Source organism: Branchiostoma lanceolatum, chromosome 2, assembly GCF_035083965.1.
Source record: "Branchiostoma lanceolatum isolate klBraLanc5 chromosome 2, klBraLanc5.hap2, whole genome shotgun sequence".
Taxonomy (NCBI): Eukaryota; Metazoa; Chordata; class Leptocardii; order Amphioxiformes; family Branchiostomatidae; genus Branchiostoma; species Branchiostoma lanceolatum.
The window spans coordinates 16,821,210-16,843,152 of NC_089723.1; the positions used below are offsets into that span (position 1 = coordinate 16,821,210).

Consider the following 21,943-nt stretch of genomic DNA (forward strand, 5'->3'; position numbering starts at 1 on the left):
GTCATGGCCAGGTGGTCGCGTTGAAAAGGTGGTCGCCTAGGCAGGTTTGACTGTATTCCCAAAAATGAATGTTGAGCTCTGAATTACTGGATCTTTAAATCCACACAGGTTGTCTGACACTTACAGATACTTACATACAGCAGGTCACAGCCAAAATGAATACTGTAAATGCAGAAATGTTCACAGTGGTTTTATGTTCGCAGTTTTCACGGCGATCGTTTCACCGCAAACTTAACTTAAAACCATCGCGAACATTTTTGTCCAATACTGTAGCAGTATGTGACTATAGCGCTGCCGCAAACTGAAAACCTCCGCAAACACTCCATTCTTGCCTTAGCGCGAAATAAAAACCACGCGAACATAAATGCATTTACAGTATGAGCTGCAAGATATTTAACTCCTTTGTAATATCCAGTGACATTTGACTTCAGTAACACGGTGTGACCAGTCCACTAACCTGCGGTGCTACTGACTCCATGTAGTGGTGGCAGTGCTCACAGTGGTGGAAACTGTTGTGTGCACTGAACTTGGACAACATGATGGACATGGTGGGTCTCCGGGAGTCCGTGTTCACAGCTGGACTGTCATCTGGGATGGAAAGTGAGACGTGCAATCAACAACAAATCTTTGAACATCATCAAACTTAGGAAAGTGATACTCTTGTTATGTTATGGGAGAAATACTAAACCTAACTAGCAGCTCTTTTGAATCTGCTTTATGGCATTATATAACAAAATCTGTTGTAGCCACAATGATACAATACCAATATATCAAACAAGCAACAGCATTGATATCTCTATCCATAGTTACACAAGCTATGGATTAAGTTATATCCAAACTTGTGCCCTACCTTTATTCTCTGCACCAGCGTACACAGGACTGCATGACTTGTATTTGCCCTCGTGGAGGTTGGCGTCGAACGGCATGCTACGTACAAACTCGTAGTCGGGCCATTTGGCCGTGAGGTGTGTCGTCTGGTTCTCGTTGAACACCAGGCTGACGGCCGGGGACTCGTGGTCCATATTGATCTCCTCTTCGTTGTAGACCTCCACCTCCAGCAGGCGGATCAGCATGCGGAACAGAACCCGTAGGAACTGCAGGTACGCACCGGTCTTACCAACCTGTGTGAACAAAGTAGAACTTTCCATCAAGTGTTCTCTTCCCCAAGGGTTTTTCTAGAAAAATTGAACAAGAGGGAGTACACACAGGCGAGGGAGCGAATTCTATGTATTTATGGAAGAATCAGGGAAGGCTGTATGCTGGATATTAAGCTAAAATCTGAATTCGACAAGGGGGTGCTGGGCTGAAACAAGAGGGCACAGCGCCCCTCTTTCCTGATTTAGATTGACCCGTCTTCCCATCTACTCTTAATCTTAAACAAACAAACAAACAAACAAGTAAGGTTGGTTGGTATGTCCAGAATCTATCAAAATACACTTTCACAAATTTGAGAAATAAAGCAAAAACAAGAATGCAGTACTGTACCTGTGGAGGTCCGCTAAGTAGCAGTCGTCGGGGGTGGAACACTGGCAGGTTGTTCTCACCCTTGTTGTCAGTGTCCATGTGATGCTGCAGAGGCTCTGTCCATTGTCTGTAAAACACAAGAGGTGGGTGTCAAATTGTAATGTTGATCAGCAAAACATTGTCCTATATCTGGGTATTTTCAAAAGCTCAGCGGTAAGGGCTGGTGAACATCTTTTGTACAAATCAAATGATGAATTTTCTGTATCTGTATCTGTATCTATATAGCCGGTATAACCGCCATTAGGCGTAACACACCAGCTTCGCAGGCACGCGGCGTGGCAGCAGCTGGTCATATTACACCGAGCGGTCTGTTACACCTAGTCTTTGCATATCTGACTGCAACCGTTCTTTAAAGCTACTTAGTGAGGAAGCTCCTACAGTACTACAGTACAGTACTACAGTACAGTACTACAGCTCCTACAGTACACTATTTTAACATAAAAGTGTCTTATGAGGTCAAGTGAATAAAAATATAAGAGAGGTGTGTGGGGCATGTTCCTTCACATTTAGGAATCTGTACCATTGCATTGCTTTCAAAAAGCCCTGATTCCTTTTTTTCCTTTACTACGCACCGATCCCTTTCTGAGACAAACAGAGAGGTGCCTACTGACCTGTAGTATGCTGACTGCACTTCGTTGGTGACCTCCCCTAACAACATGGGCCTGAGGGGGCAGATCCACCCCACGTCAGGGTGTGGCTGTAAGGAGATGTGCCGCTGTTTTCCCTGAGGATCCGGTCTTAGGATATCGTACGCAGTCTTTGATACGATGATCGTCACCGGGAGCAGGGAGGACCCTGCTATTCTGCTCGCCGACGGTTTGGGCTGGCCCAGAGATGAGGTAGATGTGGTGGGGAGGTTCTCTTTACTGACAGAACTTTTCACGCTGGCCATGGGAGCTTCCCGCTGTTCGGACGGTTCGTTCGGCAGGTCTGCATCCCCGTCCTCCCCGTTGTCATGGCTGTTACTGTTCTTTTCCGTGTCTTTCCCGTAGATCATGTCTATAGAGTTCTCCACCATGCCCTGTAGAGATGTGACCGAGGCCCGGGGCTGCTGGGGCGACGTCTCGGGGACGCTGTTGCCCTGGGACTCCTTCCCGCTGTCCTGGGCCGAGTCGGGGGACGACCTGCCGACATTCTCGCTGGGAGTCTTCCTGGACGGGTCCGAGACCGAACCGTTGTGGTGCTGAGCTTGGTTACCTGAGAAGCCTGGTGATGTCTGCTGCACATCTGTTCAAACATCGGGGAAGGTGTCAAATAAATACTAGTACTAATACCAAATAAATGATGTAATATTATCAAGACATTATCAAACGTGTTAGCTGGGTGAAATACAGAGACTGTTAAAACACCATAAAATATTTGTAGGATTTGAGGGGAAGGGATGGTACATTTGTAATAAAATTAGTTCCTAAAGAAACCCCTTATGTTTCTGTGACAGTATGAACTTGTTGATAAGATTGACTTCTTTTACCTGAAGAATTGCTTTGAGGGCGATCAGTGTCTATCTGTAGTTCGCCTTCTTCGTTGTCCATTTCACTGTCGCTCTGGCTGTCCTCGTCACTCATGTCGCACACCGTGATTGGCTCGTTGACGACGTCACGGCTGATGTAGCGGCAGCCTAGGCTAATCTCCTGCTCCAGGCTGGCACGAGTCACATGACCATGGTTGACCAATCGCAGGTCACAGTACTTTAGAGACCTAAACATGGGTAAATGCAGAGCCTGACATTACTAGATGGTTCATGACTCAACAACCCGACCTACAGACCACAAGCAGACATTCCCTGTGTTAACCTTGAACTGGTTCTTTGGGTGTTATGTGGCAAAACCAACTTTCTCATGACACTACCACCTCTGACATGCTGCCAGTCTAGCTTCATTCTTGCAAGGAAGGGACCCAACCACTGACAAAGATAAAGTCTGTGGTAGAGATATTTTGGGGAATTAGACAGTTTTGTATCTTCTTACCATAAAAAAAGTTGTCTCTCAACCTCATTTACTACGCATAGCTTTGGAATCTGTTATGTAATAAGAAGCTACGTTAGCCTTAATGCACTTACCTGGGCATGGTCTCGCCTAGTGGATCCTTCCCACACAGGATGAGTATACACGGCAGGCCATCCAGGTCACAGTAGGTACGGGGGACCCAGGACGACTTCCCTTCAGGGTTGTCCAACTCTCCTCGCCAGGCCTATAACAACCACAACAATTACACAATCATATTACCAAAATCCAAGCCTGGTTTACTTGGTTCATAGAGTAATCATTACATAATGGGAGGAATGATGATCACGGGTGTGTTATCCTCTACATAATGGGAGGAATGATGATCACGGGTGTGTTATGGCAATGGATGCTTCTGATTGGTCGACGCCATCTGGCTATGTGATAATGACACTTTAGACATCCAAATTACTGGTCAGTATTTATTTATCAAACTTCTCCATAAAAATGGATGGCATGATGAAACAGGTGTACCCCTGCAGGGGTCACCTTTTCAAGGCTGCCATGCCACAGTAGTTGAGCAATTAGACTCTATTTCATGCTTAGTTTCAGCAACAATCAGTATACTAAGTTTTTTAGAAGCTTTTAACATATTTCAGTCAGTTAAGACAATAATGAATAATTTTAGATGCCCAGTAATGTAATGTAATATACTGGAAGTGTGAATGTCAGACCAATTCAGGGTCCAATTCTCAGGGACCTGCTAATCTGTACATCCGTTAGTGCTGAATAAAACCATCATTATCATACACTACTAGCCTTAAATACTTTTCAGTTGCAAGAAGAAACCAAACAACGTTTGTTTACAGTTTATTCCAAGGATCTCCATTAGAAGTCATCATCACTAGAGCACTTGCTAAACCTAACACATGCATCTACATTTACAATAACATTAGAGCACTTGCAACAACATTGATTAAGACGAAATACACTTTATTTCAAACTGTTCATTTCATGATGTTGCACGAAATGAGTTGTTTATTCAGACCACTAAAATCTATCCGAAATTCTCTAAGCTTACAGAAAAAGAAAAGACCATTCTTCTTTCAACTACCAAAACCCCACAAATTCTAGAAAAGGTGGGACATTACGTCTCCCATTGTTTACAAAAGAGAAGTCAAACCCTTCACTAGTTATAGACAATTACGTTTGTATAGTCCAGTCTAGTCGCTTTTATACCTATTTTGTACCCTGTTATTCTATGTATGTTGTTTGCAATTAGCCTTCGGGCAGGAATTTGCAATAAACTTATTATTAAAAGACTAATAATGGACGTGACGCCTTACCTGCATCCTCTTGAGGAAGTACTCCTCCAGGGTCAGGTCGGTGTTTGCGCTGCTGAGGATCACGTCGAACCGGTACTGCAGCCCCAGCTTGTCCCGCACGCTGTGTAGCTTGTCGTACGCCACCATGGCCAGCTGGATGGACGGAACGCGCAGCAGCAACATGCTGCCCTGTCCGCTGGCGCTGGTCAGGGGGGCGTTGACGATGTCCTGCAGCATGTTGAGGGTCTCCGTGGTGGTCATCTCCTGGGCGCCGGGGACGCCCGCGATGGTCATGAGGGCGGCAGAGTAGTGGCGGACGAGAATGTAGGTCCGAATCACCATGCTGTGCAGCTTGGGGTACCTAAAATTAAAAAATCAAAATTAAAGTTCTGTGGGAGATTCAAGATTTCTGAGCCACTTTACTGTAAGTTCATGGCAATGTAAGATTCAAGTACAGAATGAAAAAAATCTGTGTGGTTCCAAGAAAGGACTTGGAAAGGACAATGAAGGACAGAGAAGAGAAACAATGAATTTTTTACAAACACACAGTCGGCCTCATTGCTACTGTAATTCTTGATTTGTTAACTGTAACTTAATTTTAGCTAATTTAACGGTCACTTGTCAACCGCTAAAATTTCAACATCGCTAATATTTGATCACTAATATTCAAATTTGTTCATATTGTTAAAATTAAGTGCCGTGACCTACTCCATTTCCCCCAACCGCTATATTTTCCTGCCGCTATATTGAAGTGATTTACAGTATTGTTCTGTGGAAATATTGCTGTCCACTAAATGTTTACCATAAGACCTTAAAGGTTGTATAATATTGATTAAGCAGAGCAGGACTTACTTGGCCAGAAGAGAAGTAGACATCTGCTCGAAGGAATCATCGGAGCGCAGTGCAGGCATGTGGTTACTCCAGTCAGCGGTTCTACAGTAGTCACTCACACCAAAGTACACTGTGTCTTCAGGGGGAACATTGGGGTTCTGGGGGAAGAAGAACCAAGCTTAGTACAAGACATCTTAGAAGGCCTTCTTTAATGGATTTAGAAGGCTTTGTTCCATGTTGAACACTGTTTGTGTCAATGCGGTGACGTCACGACCGAACATGGCGGCTTCCGTTGGAGTGCTTAGTGTTGGGGATACCATCCATCTTAATCCCCGACCTAAGTAGCCATCGGAAGACCAGAACCGATTCATTGTACATATTAGATAGGGTTTAAAGTCTCCCTTATTTCATTTTTTGGTTTTGTTCGATTTAGACAGTGTAAATCTTCAGATAAGCCACCGTGGGGCGTACGCCCCCCTCCCACCTTTTTACTTTTGAGTTCGCAAACTTTTCCTCTGTTCTACTACTGGAAGTGACCTGGACCCGCAACCAAGGTACCATCTCCGCACTGGCGGTTGGGCGCAAGGTTAGCAACCCTGCCTCGTAAAAGACTCCTGCTGCAGAAGCGACAAGGCGAGCGGAACTTCGAGAAGGTTGGTCGACTACTGCCATATTAGTATGACGGGGAGTGTTGGGGATGGAAACGCGGGACGGATTCGGGAAGGAACGATCTTCACTGCTAAAACAATCACTCGAATTGGAACATGGACCGTTCGAACATTACAGCAAACTGGTAAATTTGAACAACTAATGATGGAAATGAGTTCTTATAGTCTAGATGTTTTGGGTGTCAGTGAAACCAGATGGCCAGGAAAAGGCAGACATAATCAGGACAATATCACCTTTTTGTATTCTGGAAACGATCCTGAGTCGCCAGACAAACACAGAAGAGGCGTTGGTATAATGTTGAACAATAGTACAACAAAATCTCTTATTTCATGGAACCCCATTAGTGACCGAATTATAACTGCCAGATTTGAATCAGTTCACGCAAGAGTGACAGTTATCCAGATCTATGCCCCAACAGAAGTGAACAGTACTGATGTCAAGGACGAGTTTTATGTTCAACTGTAAAGTGTGATTGATAGTGTCCACAGACATGATATCAAAATTTTATTAGGAGATTTCAATGCTAAAATTGACACAGACAGAAGAGCTATGCCAAGCTGTATTGGCCCTTATGGCATTGCCAAAGCAACAAATGACAATGGCAGTCGACTAATCACCCTGGCTAGCGTAGCAGGAATGAGTGTGGGCAACACATTCTTTGCACATAAACGTATTCACAAAACTACATGGACATCCCCAGACGGGCGTACCAGAAACGAGATAGATTATATCTGCATATATATCGCAGATGGAGGTCAGCATTACTTGACGTTCGCGGCTACCGGGGGGGCGACATCGGTTCTGATCACAACTTGGTCGTTGGAAAAGTTAGAATCAAATTTAAAAAGCAAGCAAAACAAAACAACATGCCAAGACCTTTTGACGTTAGGAAGTTGGAATCCTCAAATGAGGTCAATACACGATACAACATTGACATTCAAGATAGACTTGAGTCACTACAGAGAAGTGAAAACATAGAAGAGCAGTGGGAAAACATAAGTACAGTCATTACCCAAGCCGCTGAGAAACAGGTTAGTCGGCGCAGAGGTACCAAGAGAGAACGCTGGATTTCTAACAAAACTTGGGAACTTATTGACGAACGCAAAGCAACAAAGTCTGTTAGGGATCAAACCAAAACAAACAGTGAATGGCAGAGGCATGATGCCCATTACCGCCACCTAGACAAGTGTGTTAAACAAGCATGTAGAAAGGACAAACAGAGGTGGTTAGAAGAAAAACAAGAAGAAGCACAAAAAGCTGCAGACAGGAATGACTCGTGCACTCTTTATCGCATTGTAAAAGACATAACCAACTCTAAAAGCAAAGAAACTACAGCAGTGCCCATAAAGAGCAAAAATGGTACAGTCCTAACATCAGATGAGGAACAAGATGCCAGATGGGTTGAGCACTTCCGGGAGGTTTTGAATCAGCCAATACCAGAAGATCTGTTAGAAATTGAGGACAGTGACATAATAAACAGTATTGAAGTAGACCAGTCACCCATAACAGAAAGAGAGGTAGAGGCAGCCATCAAAAGGTTAAAAAACAACAAGGCAGCAGGGACTGACAACATAACTGCAGAGTTACTCAAACATGGTGGTGAAAGACTTCTCAATGAACTAACACACTTCTTTAATAAAATTTGGCTGACTGAAACGGTCCCAGATGACTGGAGACATGGTCTCATAGTTAAACTTGCAAAAAAAGGTGACCCTAGCAACTGCAACAATTGGAGAGGGGTGACCCTACTATCCGTACCAGGTAAAGTCTTCTGTAGTGTTATTCTACACAGGCTCAAAGACGAGGTCGATACAGTTTTCAGAGAAGAGCAAGCCGGTTTTAGGAAAGGAAGATCGACTATCGAACAGATCTTTGCCCTTCGCAACATAATCGAACAATCGCATGAGTTCAGAGCACCACTTGCCATCAACTTTATTGACTTTCGTAAAGCGTTTGACTCTGTGCATAGAGACACACTGTGGAGGATTGTAAAATCGTATGGCATACCTGAGAAATACATCAATATATTCAAATCCCTGTACCAAGACTCCAAGTGTTGTATCAAAACAAAAACAGGAGCCACGCCTATGTTCGAAGTTGCTACAGGAGTCAAGCAGGGATGTATTCTGTCTCCCTTTCTGTTTGTTATTGTTATTGATTTTTTGATGAAGAAAACCAAACAGACAGGGGATGGTATAACCTTTGGCGAGGGGACATTAAGCGACCTTGACTTTGCAGATGACTTAGCTGCACTGGCCAACAGCTGTGAGAATTTGCAAAATTTCACAAACAACCTAGCCAACATAGGTGGAAAGATTGGGCTCAGGGTAAGCGGCGAAAAAACAAAAGCCATGACAACTATAGAAAACCCTACACCAATCCTACTTGACAACCAACAAATAGAGTATGTCGACAGTTTCACATACCTAGGAAGTACTATTACTAGGCACGGTGGCACAGAAAAGGACATCAAAACTCGCCTTGGTAAAGCCACGGGAATGTGGCAATACTTAAGGAAAATCTGGCTTTCTAAACAAATCAGCATACCCTTAAAGCTAAAGCTTTTTCAGTCCATTGTGGTACCGACAGCTATCTACGCATGCGAGACGTGGAAAAGCACCACAGAGACAGTACAAGCTCTAGACACATTCCAACGCAAATGTCTGAGATCAATTCTCGGCATTTCATGGCGAGACCATGTTACAAATGAAGAGCTCATGCAAAGAGCAAAAGTCCCCCCACTCAGCACAGTTGTAATGAAAAGAAGATTAACCTTTGCCGGACATGCGTGGAGGTTACCCGAGCACAGAACGACTAAAATTGCCATGACCTGGAAACCGAAAGGCACACGTCCAAGAGGACGGCCTAAGGTCACTCTTAGGCGAACACTGCAAAACGACGGGAAGAAGCTGGGATTACAATCACTGGAGGACATGGCAGTAGCGGCACAAGACCGCACCCTTTGGAGAAGAAGTATCCGGAGCCAAGTTGACCTATGCAACAAAGTTGCGGGAGGATCTAAGGTCTAAGGTAAGAACACTGTTTGTGTCAAAATTGGTGAATGTCCCAAACTTTGGCCTTCTACTTATATGAACGTTTTATGGCAAGTTCATACCCGTGGGCTGATTGCAAATACATTGTAGATATATAGGGAAAAGCATACAGTGAGTTTATATATATACAAGGAATAGTAAAATTTATTGAGACAAGAAATGTCAAGAAACTGACAAAGCTTAGGTTCTACTTTTTTTTACATGCACAAGATTTAATCCTATGCCCAAATGCTATGTTATCAGTTACATGTTTCTACAAAGAAATAAACACTGTGAGAACGGTCCACCGGACCTTCTTTAAGAATGACTTGCTGACCTGTTTGATGTTGCTGGGCCAGAAGACTTCGTTGTGGGGGGTCACCCTGGACTTCTGTGTCTGCAGAGAGAAGGGGGAGGCGCTGACTTGCACTGTCAGCAGGTTGGGTGCATCGGCAAAGTCCTTACAGTTGATGTTCCTGTCAGCCAAGCCCATGTTGCCAGCAGAGTGCCTGAAACAAAACACCATCTCTCAACTGGAGTTCTCAATTTACATGACGTACTTCTGATCTATCAGACTTTAGATATTCTTGCCTGGTAGATTTTGCTTTCCCTTGTCACCTAATATGCATCTGTATAGTTCACCAGTTGTTTTTTACGGAAACAATCCTTTGACAGAACATACCGATCAGCTTTGCAATCAACAGAGTCAACAGAATCATACAGAGCTGAGTCAGATATGTTGTCTAGTTTGATTCCCTCTCTCCTCAAATCTAAAGACCTAGAAACCAACAGTTCAAAAAGATACTAACACCACTTTTCACTAGAAGTTGGGGGGTATTGCAACCGCTGAGCGACCTAAGATTCGACAGGTTGCTCTATGAATTTCACAGATAAAGAACAATTCTTAAAGTTTTGTGTTTTGTTGTCTTTCATTCTGAAATCAATGGTTTACACAAATCCAATTTTGGTCTCAGTGAGGTCGCTGCACAGTCACTTTCTAGTGGAAGGGGGGGCCTAATGGCTGTCCAGACAGCTGAAATCAGGAAAAGCCAGACTGATGCACAGTGCAGAAGAAAAGCGGATCCGCAGAAATGAACTTGCCAACAGAACTGAGTCAGCTTACAGATGTGATTTATGTGGCAGAGACTGCCATTCTCGTATAGGGCTGTTTAGCCAAAGTCGATGCTGTAGGGCTGCTGAGAATTAGGATTTTACCAGGGTCAATACTGACTGACGGAGGCCAAATGTATATACAGTGTAGAGTGAACATACTGACCTGTTGACATCCACGTGAGCCTGGTCCTGGATCAGCACATGCAGCGTGTAGGGGTGCTGGCGGACGTGCTTCACGAAGGACTCGAACTTGGCCTGGTTCTCCGCCACGCTGTCGCACTTCATCACGTACTGATCCACCTTCTGGTCTACGGTGGAAGCTGTCTCCATACCCAAGTCCACAAGGACACCTGTGGCAAAAGACACAAAAATTTGTCTTAAAAAACAAAACGGACTACATTGTAGATTCAATGAAATGCTTCTCTTCATTGTAGATTCAATGAAATGCTTCTCTTCTCCCCTCTAACTTTTCACACACAGTTACGGAGCCCATAACGATACCAAAAACACAACAGCATGCCTTTTCTGATACTCATAACTGAAACTGGAAAAGGCCTTTATGAGAAACAGCTTAAGGTCCTTTTTTTACCCCCTAGCTATACTACATGTACAACCCTTCATAGACATACACCTGCATGGTAAGACTTGGTGGTCACATGTGGCCTCACACCAAGGCTGTCTTCAGGACCTGTCCCTCCGTTCTGGGACAAAAATTTGCTTGTTGGGACGGAATTTTTTTTATCCTGTCGGCCCAAAAAATCTTAACTTCATGACATAAAAAATTGATAGGAATTTATTTTCGTAAGCTTAAAATGACAGTTTTAACAATAAAACTTAACAGCATGGGCTCCAAAACAATGAAAGGGACAGACAAAATTTAAAGCTAGAAACAGCCCTGCCTCACAGCCTACCTGACTGCTTGAGCCGCTCCACGGTCTGGTTGTACAGGATGTTGGAGGGCGGCACCATCACCAGGATGTCCACCTTACTGAAGCGCCCCAGGTCCAGGCTCTGGGTGCCCGAGTCGGCGATGGCGCACACCTGCGACAGGATCTTCATCGCCACGGCGATCTGCACGGGGTGCAACTCCTGGTGATCTGTTGTCACGTCTGGGGAAAACGGTAAGGAAATAACATGTAAGATGCAATGAGCAATCTGAATGTGTTATACACTGATCTTATTAAGGTAAGTTGATAAGTCGATTTACAACTGTTACAGTAAATTTTGGACCAGTCATACTATAAAATGGTACATGCTGCTTTCTCTGCTTAGCACTTAGCACTGAAAATGTGATAGTCAAAGACACACCACTTCCAGTAGACCAGCCTCTGCTGCAGTAATTCCACAACTATGACCCAAGGGCTATAAAAATGAAGATGGGCACCGCCCTATACACCAAAAAGTGTGTTAAGGATTGGGACATAACTGTAACAGCTACGAATTTCTTCTGATGACAAAATCACTTTGGAAGAAAATGTACACAAAATAACAAACAAACAAACCTGGGTTCTTGTCAGGGTGCATGTCCTTGGCCACGTCATCCCTGACCCTGTGTAGCTCCCGGCCGTGGTACGGAACCATGACCTCGCCAGTCATCGTCCCCACAAAGTCGTCCAGCAGCTTGTCCAGCTCGCTGTTGCCTGGAACGTGGGCTCCGTGCTTCTTCACGGGAACCGACATGGCTGAAAGGACAAAACAATGGCTTGTTCACATGACGGAAAAGAACTCTATTTGTAGCCATGCGCTAGTTGGGCAACCCTGGCTGTTCATGTATCAAAGTGTTCATGCCGAACCACTAAATAAAATAAAATAATCTCTATTTTTACCTTCGCCGAGTTGGTTTTATTTTCGTCAGCATTCGTATGTGTGTCTGTGTGTGAGCACGATAACTAAAGAATGCCTGGGTGGATTGTCTTCATACTTGGTCTGTGGGTAGGTCTTCTTGAGACCTGGAAATGATTAGATTTTGGGCTCCCTAGTGGCTTGCTAGAGTACTGCAATGGAACTTCCGGGTTTGATATCTCATTTATACTTCAAACTAATGTAGAAACAAATTCATTGTCATCTGAAGGGGCCTCTCCATCAGAAAGGAGTAGCTTTAAACAGCAATGGGAAACAGATGCCAACAGTCTGAGTGTAATATAACCGGCCAAAACCACAGGACTACAAACCTAGTGTGTTACGCCAGTTACACTATTTCCTAACAGTTTTCATAGCTAAATCATAAAAAGAACAAAGAGAACAATCCAGTGTACTGACCAGTGTTGGGCTCCTTGAAGTGTGAGGTAAGTAGGTTGAATTTGCCTGTGATGATCTCGTAGCTGATCTCCTTGAAACAATCACTGGCCGACAGCATGCTCTCTGCCACCACTCGTGCCTGGTGCACTCCTTTACAACAAACAACAATTTCAGGTCAATGAATGTACACTACAAAGTACCTACCAGTATTTCTTTATTTGAGGTTCTCACAAACAATGTGACAGGAAGGCTAAAACAGGTGCTTAAGCACTTACAAGTTGCCCTCCCACATTTTAATGGGAGTTTTAATCAATACAACCAACGTTTACAACTTTATCTTCAAACTGAAGCGAGAAAAGTCAAAATACCAGGAAGCAGTTGAAGCAAACATTTTCTCTCTGTATAATAGTTGAAATGACAAGCTGCTGACCTGTGACGAGTACGCAGAATTCTGTGCCCCGGTGTCGGGAGACGTGGATCACCACGACGAAGGAGGGGTATCTGGTGTAGGGCTGAGGCATACAGATCATCTGCAGGGTCTCCGAGATGCCCTCTGCTAGCGAGGCTTGAGCATTCACAATCCTGAATGAAGATGGAACATGTTTAGTGATTTAACGATTCGACAGTTTGTTTGCTTCCAGACAGTCAGAAGCAAGAGATTGACTGATAAGATTACCTTTTCCATTATCGTTTCAAAAAACATCATCTAACACTTCAAAAAAATCTTTTCCTAGCTTTCTGAAATTACTCTCAGCATTTCATTACCAAATTCTAAAGCAGATGACAAACTGCCCAGACCACTGGAAGTTCCACCCAACACTTTCTGCAATTACGTTAAGCCCACATACAAGTTACTGTACAGAAACTCAAGTATCAGTTGATACGTTGATGCAGGTTAGACATCCAAGTAGTAAGATACGCCAGAAATAGTTATTCAAGCAACTGGATAATATTTTGAAACAGTCAGATGTTTCAGACAGCATCCGCTATCTTTCGTCAGTGACTTAAGAAGGATCTGGTAGAGCTAGTTTAGAAATTTTATCCAGTTGCTTGAGTAACTATTTATCTAGTATCAGTTGTGCATTAACAGTTGTAACACAGATTAGAAGCTGACCTGACGAGTCCGTTGGAAGCACTAGCGGCGACCTTAGCGAGCCAGGGCAGCTGTGCAGGTGCCACAGACAGGAACTGGGCATGCTGCTGCATGTTCTTGTCCTTGATGGCCGACTCCTGACGCGCCTGCAGCAAGATGGCGTCAAACTCTTCACGCAGGGGGACCTTCTCATTCCCTACAGGATACAAGATATTGCAAAAATTGAGGCCGTATACAAATCCTAATTAGAATGGAGATTTCAAAACCATTCCTGGTAGAACTGTGAGGTTACTGATGATGGAAAGTATGATTGACTTTGATGCAATACAAGATATCTTATCCACTGTACTTCTATATCTACAGACAGCAAGAAATAAAAATGGTGGAAGACAATGACGGCCTGCCTCAGTGCTAAGCACAGACATGTTGTGACGATGATGATGACTTCTATGCCAAGCAAGTGTGTATTTCCTTAGCTGTAAACATGTGCTTAGATAGTAGACTCAAATGCAGGCCTTCAGCATATAAGCAAATCAATAAATATTGATGAGTTCACGCACAATTAGCCAACTCCTCTCGACAATGCCATCAAAGTGCACCAGCCCACGTCCCCATGACAACACACAATGCCACTCACCCAGCTGTACCAGGTACTGCACAGTCAGCAGCGCCATGGTCTCCACACTCAGCGGAGGGGCGTTGGTCAGCCCCAGGCCCTCCAGCAACTTGGGCGGCATCTGGACAGGCTTGTAGCAGTCCACCAGCAGGGTGCTGACCACCACGTCGTTGACGTTACCGTGGAGATATGGCAGGTTGCCATGGCAGGCCAGGACGACAGGTTTGGTGCAGCAGATGTTGAGCAGTCCTGGCTGGATGAACACGGACTCAGCTTGCATGGCAGGGTGGGGGGGCATGACCAGGTTCAGGTTAGACATGGTGTCTGGGGAGCAAACAACAGGCAATCGCTATGACAACAGCAAATAGAACTGAGGTTTCTTCTCAAGATTTGTCAATACAAATCCAGTTCTGTTTAAACCACATGAATCATAGCCATACGCTTGTGAAAGTTGGACATAAAGATAAATCATTACTACTGGATAAACCCAGAGCTTCCTTTTTATCTCATCATTGACATAAGCTTGTGGCCAAGGAAAGAGTCTCAAATCCTTTAAAAACCTTCTCCCTGCTGCCTAACTCCGTAACCAATAAATGGCTACCAAATGACTACTTCAGAGTGCTAAAGGTTTAAAAAAAGATTAAAAAGAAAACTTTTTACAGTGGAACTTATCTGTTAGTTAACAGTAGCCCAGACACAAAGGAATATGATGTAAATAGCATGGTGACAAAAAGAATATTGTATTGTCTGTACCTGGTCTTCCTGGTCCCCATCCCTTGTGTCTCTTCTTGGGCGGCTGCGCAGACCCATCGGGCGGGCTGGGTCCGTTGGGCAGCGGAGGGCTGCCTCCTCCGTACTTGATGGTTGAAGGGCGTGGCTGGGGGGAGGGGTGCTGCTGCTGCGCTGCCAAGAGGGATGCTGGGACACGGTTGGCATGGTAACTGATGGTAGCCTGCTGGGCACCTTGAGCTGCAGGGGAAAATGAAAGCATTGTTAGCTTCATCACTTTTTTCTCCACCAATTATCTTTATTCCTCGCTTTAACTCGGCAAGTCTTTTTGAAACTGACGCATTTCATCTCTCTTTCCTTTCTCAAACATCACACTGAAGCTGTGACATTTTCAGCTATTCAGAATATAGACCAGTTAGGCATAAATTAGAGGTTTTTCCACTCTTCTCTTTTGCTCTGTGCCTCACTGAAGTTTACACAGCACTTTCACATAGCCGTTGTGTCTGCCATAATATAGACATGCTTAATCAACAAGTTGATTACAAAGAGTAATCTCCAAGCAGATCTATCGGTGGCAATGTCAGTATCCAAAGGGCAAAAGCAGCATCGTTGGCAACTGATGCTGCTTTTGCCCTTTATATACTGTCATTGAGACAGATAGATCTGCTTGGAGACTATATAAAGAGAGCAGACAGCTGAGACGACTGACCTGCTTGCGAGGAGGCTGCTCCTGCCAACATCTTCTCACCTGCAGACAGGAGTGGGGACACCACCTGGGGGGCCATGGGGAACCCTCGCTTACGCACCTCCGGGGACACCACTGCCAATAACACAAGGGGAAAGTTACTGCACACTGCATCTGCACTGGGCTAAGTACTAATGTGTTCCTTCATAACTGGCTTCACTAATGATGTTTTACAATTGCTTATATCAATTATCCTTACGTATGACATTGACAGGAGAAAGTAACACATTATTCTAATGGCTGTAAGAGGGTTGTAAGGAATAGTGCGAGAGGTAGTAGTCATCATCATCATCTTTTGTCCAAACATAGGTAGTAGTATTGTCAGCATTACTGGTGTATCATACCAAACTTCCTGTCTGTCTGCCCTGCTATTGGTCAAAATTGATCCTGTTGTTATCGTAAGAGACTATTAAAAAAATAATTGACTAAACTTTTGGTTAGACTTACAGTTACAGCTTTTGCACCAATCGTTAACTATCAAGCATTTCAAGCATAAAGAAATGTACTTATATATACTAAGGAAGAAATGTGAAACTTGTACCTTTCCATGGCACCAGGGGTCCCCTAACCAGTAGCCCCAGGTTGTTGCGTACTATGTAATACTTGAGGTGCTTCTGCTTCTTGGGTTGAGTAGTCAGCCGCATGTTGATATGTGCAGAGAATTCAGTGAAGTAACGGAAACCCTGCTCCCCACATCCAATACAGTTCCCACTGAAACCTAGATGGGGGGACAAATATATGATTAGAACATAGGTGTGACAGAAACATGATACATAACGTGTTTATGTAGTACAGTGAAGGCTATTTTTTCCAAAACTTGGAATCAGTATCTACAGAAATTGAAAAAGAAATAAAAAATATATGGTTGGCACTCAGAAATCAATCAATCTCCTGAAAAGAACCTTAGCTACAACTTTCAGCATTTGAATATGTCATTAAAACAGGCCCAGGGCTCGAAATCCATTTTTGCAAATAGGTGCACCCTACCAAGAGAATTAGATGCACAGAAAGAAATTTGGGTGCACCACATAAAATAAAGTTGAATGTCAGCAAAACATAATTACAGTTTAATGCTCTTATAATTAAGAACTCCAATCTGTAATTCTATAGCTTCCAATTTTCAGACAAGTAGTGCACCAAAGAAAGTGCAACAAAGGGTTATATTGTTTTTTCTGATACTGTTTACTAGTGTGCTATTATAGTACCTTTACCGTATGGCCTACAAAAATATCTAGGTGCACTAGTGCACCCACAGTCAAAAATTAGATGCACAGCTCCAATTTTGGGTGCACACAGGTGCACATGCACCCACTATTTCGAGCCCTGAGGCCTAAACCTAAACAAACAGAGGTAGAGATGTTATCTTACCTAGTAATGCCAGGTTGGTTTTAGGGTTGGGTAGGAACCTGGCATCCACAGCTGCCACCAGGATGTTATCGGGAAGGTTTGGACTCTTCGCTCCGACTAGGACAAAACCCTCAGGCAAGGTCAACTTCACCTCTCTCAAGGACGTCAGACGGATGTCTTTTCCTGCCTGGCAGTATCCTGAATGTCAACGGTTGAAACTGTCATTAAACTTCAAGAAACGGCAAGCAAACTATTCTCATATGTTTGTCGCATATACAGAAGCAGTCTTCCAGAAACTACAAACAAAGCAAGATTTTACATGACTTTGTGTCCTCATGTGAACTAGGATATGTATACAAAAACATATAAACAGGATATACAAAGTGCATATAAAGTGACTGAGGTGCTGTCGCAAGTTCTATAATCATTGAACTAAATAGTTTTCTATAAGATGTTTCTTACTGGTATAATTAAAACAGTAGACTTTGATATAAACATGTCATTTTGAGTTTTAAGTTACACGAAGACTGGCCATACATACAACACCCCCCTCTTACCTGGTGTCTGACATGCCCCCTCAGGGGGGGTGGGGAACCTGTAGGGCTGCTGGGGGCTCCCAGGGGGGTCCTCCTTCTCCTCATCCTCGTAGGACTGGTCCACGCTGGGCTGCTCCTGGACGGGCGGGTTGCCACGGTAACCGCTGGTGCTGCTGGCGCTGCTGTGTCTGTCCCTCGGAGCAGCTTCCAACTCTTTTATGTTGGGTTTCACATCTGTCAGTTCACAAGTATCGAATGTCAGTTCTAACTCCTACGTTGATGAAGGTTAGACATCCAGCTAATATGATACGGCAAAAAAATTCGCTACAATTTTGAAATTCTATCTAATTGCTTGAGTAACTGTTTCTTACTCCTTCTACTTTCAGTCATCCAAGACCACATCAGACTAACTTGTATCCTGTGAACTACAGCTACTATATTACTTTTAACATGATCATATATCAATGAACGGGAACCATAACTGATATATCTGTGTATCTCTTTAATGGAAAAGCAAAACTGACCATAATCAAAGCTAAGTTGAGATTTTTGTGACATGGCCTTTTCATACATTGGGCATACAAAAAATGCAGCCACTGAATAAAACAACATCATGTCAAAAATACTACGTACAATTTCTAACTTCACTCAACATCCTGCACTGATCCAAATAAGATAAATTTGATATCGAGAGGATTATCTTTAGTACAAGCTAATTTATAAACATTTATCAGGTAATACAAATCTTGTATTGAAGTATTCTGCTACACTGACCTACATTGAGCATACACAAAAAATACAGCCACTTGATAAAACATGTCACAAATGCTCCCCTCAGTTGAGTCCCCTGGATCTCCAACTTAACTCTCTTTCCTGCACTGATCAAAATTAAAGATAAAGTTGATATCTAGAGGAAAGCACAAGCTCAGTAATAAACATTTATTAGGTAAAACAAATCTTGTAGGGGAGGGAGTGTTTTGCTAGATTGTCCGGTTATACTGTAATGTTACAAGCCCCAACAGTAGAGCGCTTTAAAGTTTAAGGCCGGGCTTATGGCCGCCCTGCCGTAACCCGTTGTTAGAGGGTACCCAGAAGAAGAAGACTGACCTATAGTTTCTGGTCCTGGCTGACGTACGTGGCCCTGCTGCTTGTCCAGGTACAGCTGAGAGAAGACTGGACGTGGAGCCACATCCTGGGACCGTAGGGACTGCTCAATGGAGTTGTGCAGCGCTGCCTCGAATCGGGAGGACTTCAACTGTCCGTGGGTATTCCCCATTGCCTGGAACGAGAACCATTGGAGTTGAGACAACAGCAAAACAAAACTGCAGGAAGTGGTGTTGTCTTGTTTGAAAGGGGTGTTGTCTTTAACTGCTGCAAGAAACAGACAGTCTGGAGACAGATGTCCACCTTTATTTCTACCTTGTCCCCCCAACGACCTGGAGGTCAAGAGACTAGGTAGGTAGGTGTTGTCTTGTGCATGTGTCAGGCAGGAAAACCTTAATGTCACATTGTTACAGAAATTCTTCAGATCTTTTTGTGAACCAGAAACAAACCACCGGTCAAAATCTCTAAAAGATCAGCCAAAGTACATTTCTTTGATCATATTTCTTAAAATTGGATTTTGTGAGAAAAAAACAGGTCCAAGACACAAACATTATTCTAATTGGTTTGGTCTGCTGAATATTGATTTAAAGAAATTTGTCTGCCACAGTTGAACCTACTGAAACCACCCCTAAACCCCTATAGCTTAAATATGAAATCAACAGTACAAATGTACATGTACCATCAAGTGAAAACAAATTAAAGCACCTGCTCCATATGCAGCTATATTAAGACTCGTTCAGACAATGATATCTGTAAGTGCTAAGAAAAGGTAAATTCTGACTCTGAGTCATCACTAGTAGACTCTTACACATGGACACATTTTTGCAAAGTCAGAATTATTCTTATGATGTTTAGTGATCTACATGCATGTAGCAAACATACTGTTGTATAGAAAAGGAAAAATAACAATTGAAATTCAATATGTGTCCATGTTTTTGGTTATTCATTGGTTTTTCAGTACATGTACAATATTGTGCAAGTAGTAACCATTTCATCGACTAGAGACCTCCCATATGACAATTCAACTTCAAAATATCAAAGATAATTCAAAATCATTAAGTTACCCTATCAAATATAGCCATTCACAAAACACTAACCTGTTCCTATCTATCAACAGTAGAGGGCAGTTAACCTTTAACCTGGATCAAATATTTGTACTGCTGACTACAAAGACAGGGTTATTGACCTAGGCTACAGCAACCTGTACTTTGAAGCAAGTAACTCAGCCCACACACAAACAATCACCACCAATCTTCTCACATCAAGAAAGACTCTGTAATGATATGTTATTTCTAAGAACCTCAACGAACACAAAACATAGAAAGGTTTGTGTCTTGTTCCCATTGGGAGATAATAGAAGAGCCAGGTGACCCTACCCAGGTTTGTGTAATTACTTAAGAATCACCTGTTGGGTCAGTTCTCAGTACCCAGTACAAAGGTGGTTCGACCAGGTACTGGGGATAGATAGCACATGCCAAATCCACATGGCATACCTGTTAAGTAGGTCAGTCAAGACAATTCAAGACAAGAAAAACACTTCAACACCGCTGATGTATCTTGTACATATAAGAATTCATTTGTAATTTGTAACAGTGCATAGTCATTCCCAAAGAGCAAGTAGGAGTTAGAATGGATAAAATGCAAACCGGGAGGTTTGGTGAAGACACACCATTGTCTTCACAGCCATAGAGAAATATGTAATCCATACTTTGCCCTTCCCTTGGCTTTAATCCTCTCTAAGCCTGGTGGGTTTATAGGGGTTCCTTTGCAGTAACAAACTAGCCTGTTCTCAGTAAACTGCACATAGTGATCATATTTTTTTCAACCATCATGAGGACTCCCTAAAAACTGTACACAATGTACAATACAAACCCCACACCCAAGTTCAGAACAACACAACAAACCACTTGCCCATCCCACGGTCCCACCACCATTGTGTGCTCTTGTACACACAGCAGGCTACTCACCCAAAGAATGTTCTTGAACAACAGAAGTGACCAGGGGTTTTCTTCGGTGAAAAACAACCCCTCACTCTTGATCAATGGACCTGTGCCCTCCTGACCCCTTTCTTCCTCCTGAACTCCATCAGCAACGTCCCTGTCCAGGGACTTGGGAGTCCCTTTCTTTCTCATGCTGGCAGCCCTACCCTCTCCACATCAATGAATGCTGTTGACCACTGTTTAGACAACTGCTGCAAGCTTGACCTCACTCATTTGCATAAAAATGGGCTAGACCCATCTGACCTGCAAATCCTGCTGAACATGACCACTGACCCCTCGGCCAGCCCACTTACATGTAGGGGGTGCAGGTTTGGGATTCTTTTCCCTTACTGATAACAGTCAAAGTGGGTTCTAACTTCTACAAATACAATGCTGTCTCTTGCAACAATGTTAGGGTATAGACAGGACAGTTCTTAATTTTTTCAGGAAGATCTACAACTCAGTAGAGTTTTGGTTCAGTCTAATGGAGAGAAGAGGGGCATGAGACAACAAAGGGGCGGGCTAATCTACTTATAACCTTTGCATGACAATAGCATTCTCTCTGTGGACCCATCAGCTTCAATCTAGTCTTGTGTACAGAAGGGAAAATGGTAATGCATTGTGCAGGTGACAAGGTTATGGCTTCCTATTTGAAACCTTTTACAATGTATTCAAATTTGAGTATCAATCTTCAAGGTGAGATATATAAAAAATGTAAAATGCCTGTAACTTGCCTGTGCCTGTGCCTATCAGCTGTGGATTGGATTTCATTATGTTTCTCTATGTATGCATGTATGTTGTGTATGGGCCAAAAACATGCAAAAAGGATCCCATCTCCAGAATCATTGTTTGGATCTCTAAGAATGTAGTGGTGGTTAAGCATGTAACAAAATTTGTGGGCTGATTTTTGAAACACTGTAGAAATCTATACATTTTGATTTCATTTCTTCTTCATACATTTAGTATACAAAGGTACACAGATGCTAAATAAAGTCAATAAACCTGTCTTGCATGAAATATCAGGGCTTCCAAATTAACATAGTAGAATGTTTTATTTGGACATGAATAATGCAGTGGAGAGCTATTTTTATGTTGGTAGTATTGTTTACACTGGTGGTC

The 21,943-nt window shown here is 43.3% G+C and overlaps 1 protein-coding gene across 5 annotated transcripts in view; it reads right to left on the reverse strand.

Moving 5' to 3' along the window:
* Positions 1 to 21,943, reverse strand: part of LOC136427640 (GREB1-like protein) — a 58,595-nt gene that overhangs the window by 9,011 nt on the left and 27,641 nt on the right. For 2 of the 5 annotated variants that reach the window (XM_066416670.1, XM_066416671.1), the window contains 22 exons: positions 18,849 to 19,020; positions 17,763 to 17,975; positions 17,227 to 17,403; positions 16,400 to 16,576; positions 15,823 to 15,933; positions 15,138 to 15,353; positions 14,406 to 14,708; positions 13,790 to 13,964; positions 13,106 to 13,257; positions 12,697 to 12,825; positions 11,940 to 12,119; positions 11,349 to 11,546; positions 10,601 to 10,787; positions 9,662 to 9,833; positions 5,645 to 5,781; positions 4,814 to 5,153; positions 3,584 to 3,714; positions 2,996 to 3,222; positions 2,136 to 2,751; positions 1,486 to 1,591; positions 851 to 1,121; positions 458 to 588 (listed from right to left, as the gene is read on the reverse strand). In XM_066416670.1, the coding sequence (XP_066272767.1) occupies positions 458 to 588; positions 851 to 1,121; positions 1,486 to 1,591; positions 2,136 to 2,751; positions 2,996 to 3,222; positions 3,584 to 3,714; positions 4,814 to 5,153; positions 5,645 to 5,781; positions 9,662 to 9,833; positions 10,601 to 10,787; positions 11,349 to 11,546; positions 11,940 to 12,119; positions 12,697 to 12,825; positions 13,106 to 13,257; positions 13,790 to 13,964; positions 14,406 to 14,708; positions 15,138 to 15,353; positions 15,823 to 15,933; positions 16,400 to 16,576; positions 17,227 to 17,403; positions 17,763 to 17,975; positions 18,849 to 19,020 (4,521 nt within the window). Of the gene's footprint in view, positions 1 to 457; positions 589 to 850; positions 1,122 to 1,485; positions 1,592 to 2,135; positions 2,752 to 2,995; positions 3,223 to 3,583; positions 3,715 to 4,813; positions 5,154 to 5,644; positions 5,782 to 9,661; positions 9,834 to 10,600; positions 10,788 to 11,348; positions 11,547 to 11,939; positions 12,120 to 12,696; positions 12,826 to 13,105; positions 13,258 to 13,789; positions 13,965 to 14,405; positions 14,709 to 15,137; positions 15,354 to 15,822; positions 15,934 to 16,399; positions 16,577 to 17,226; positions 17,404 to 17,762; positions 17,976 to 18,848; positions 19,021 to 20,812; positions 21,064 to 21,943 lie in introns of those variants that run through there. The other 3 variants (XM_066416668.1, XM_066416669.1, XM_066416667.1) reach the window with 3 other exon arrangements.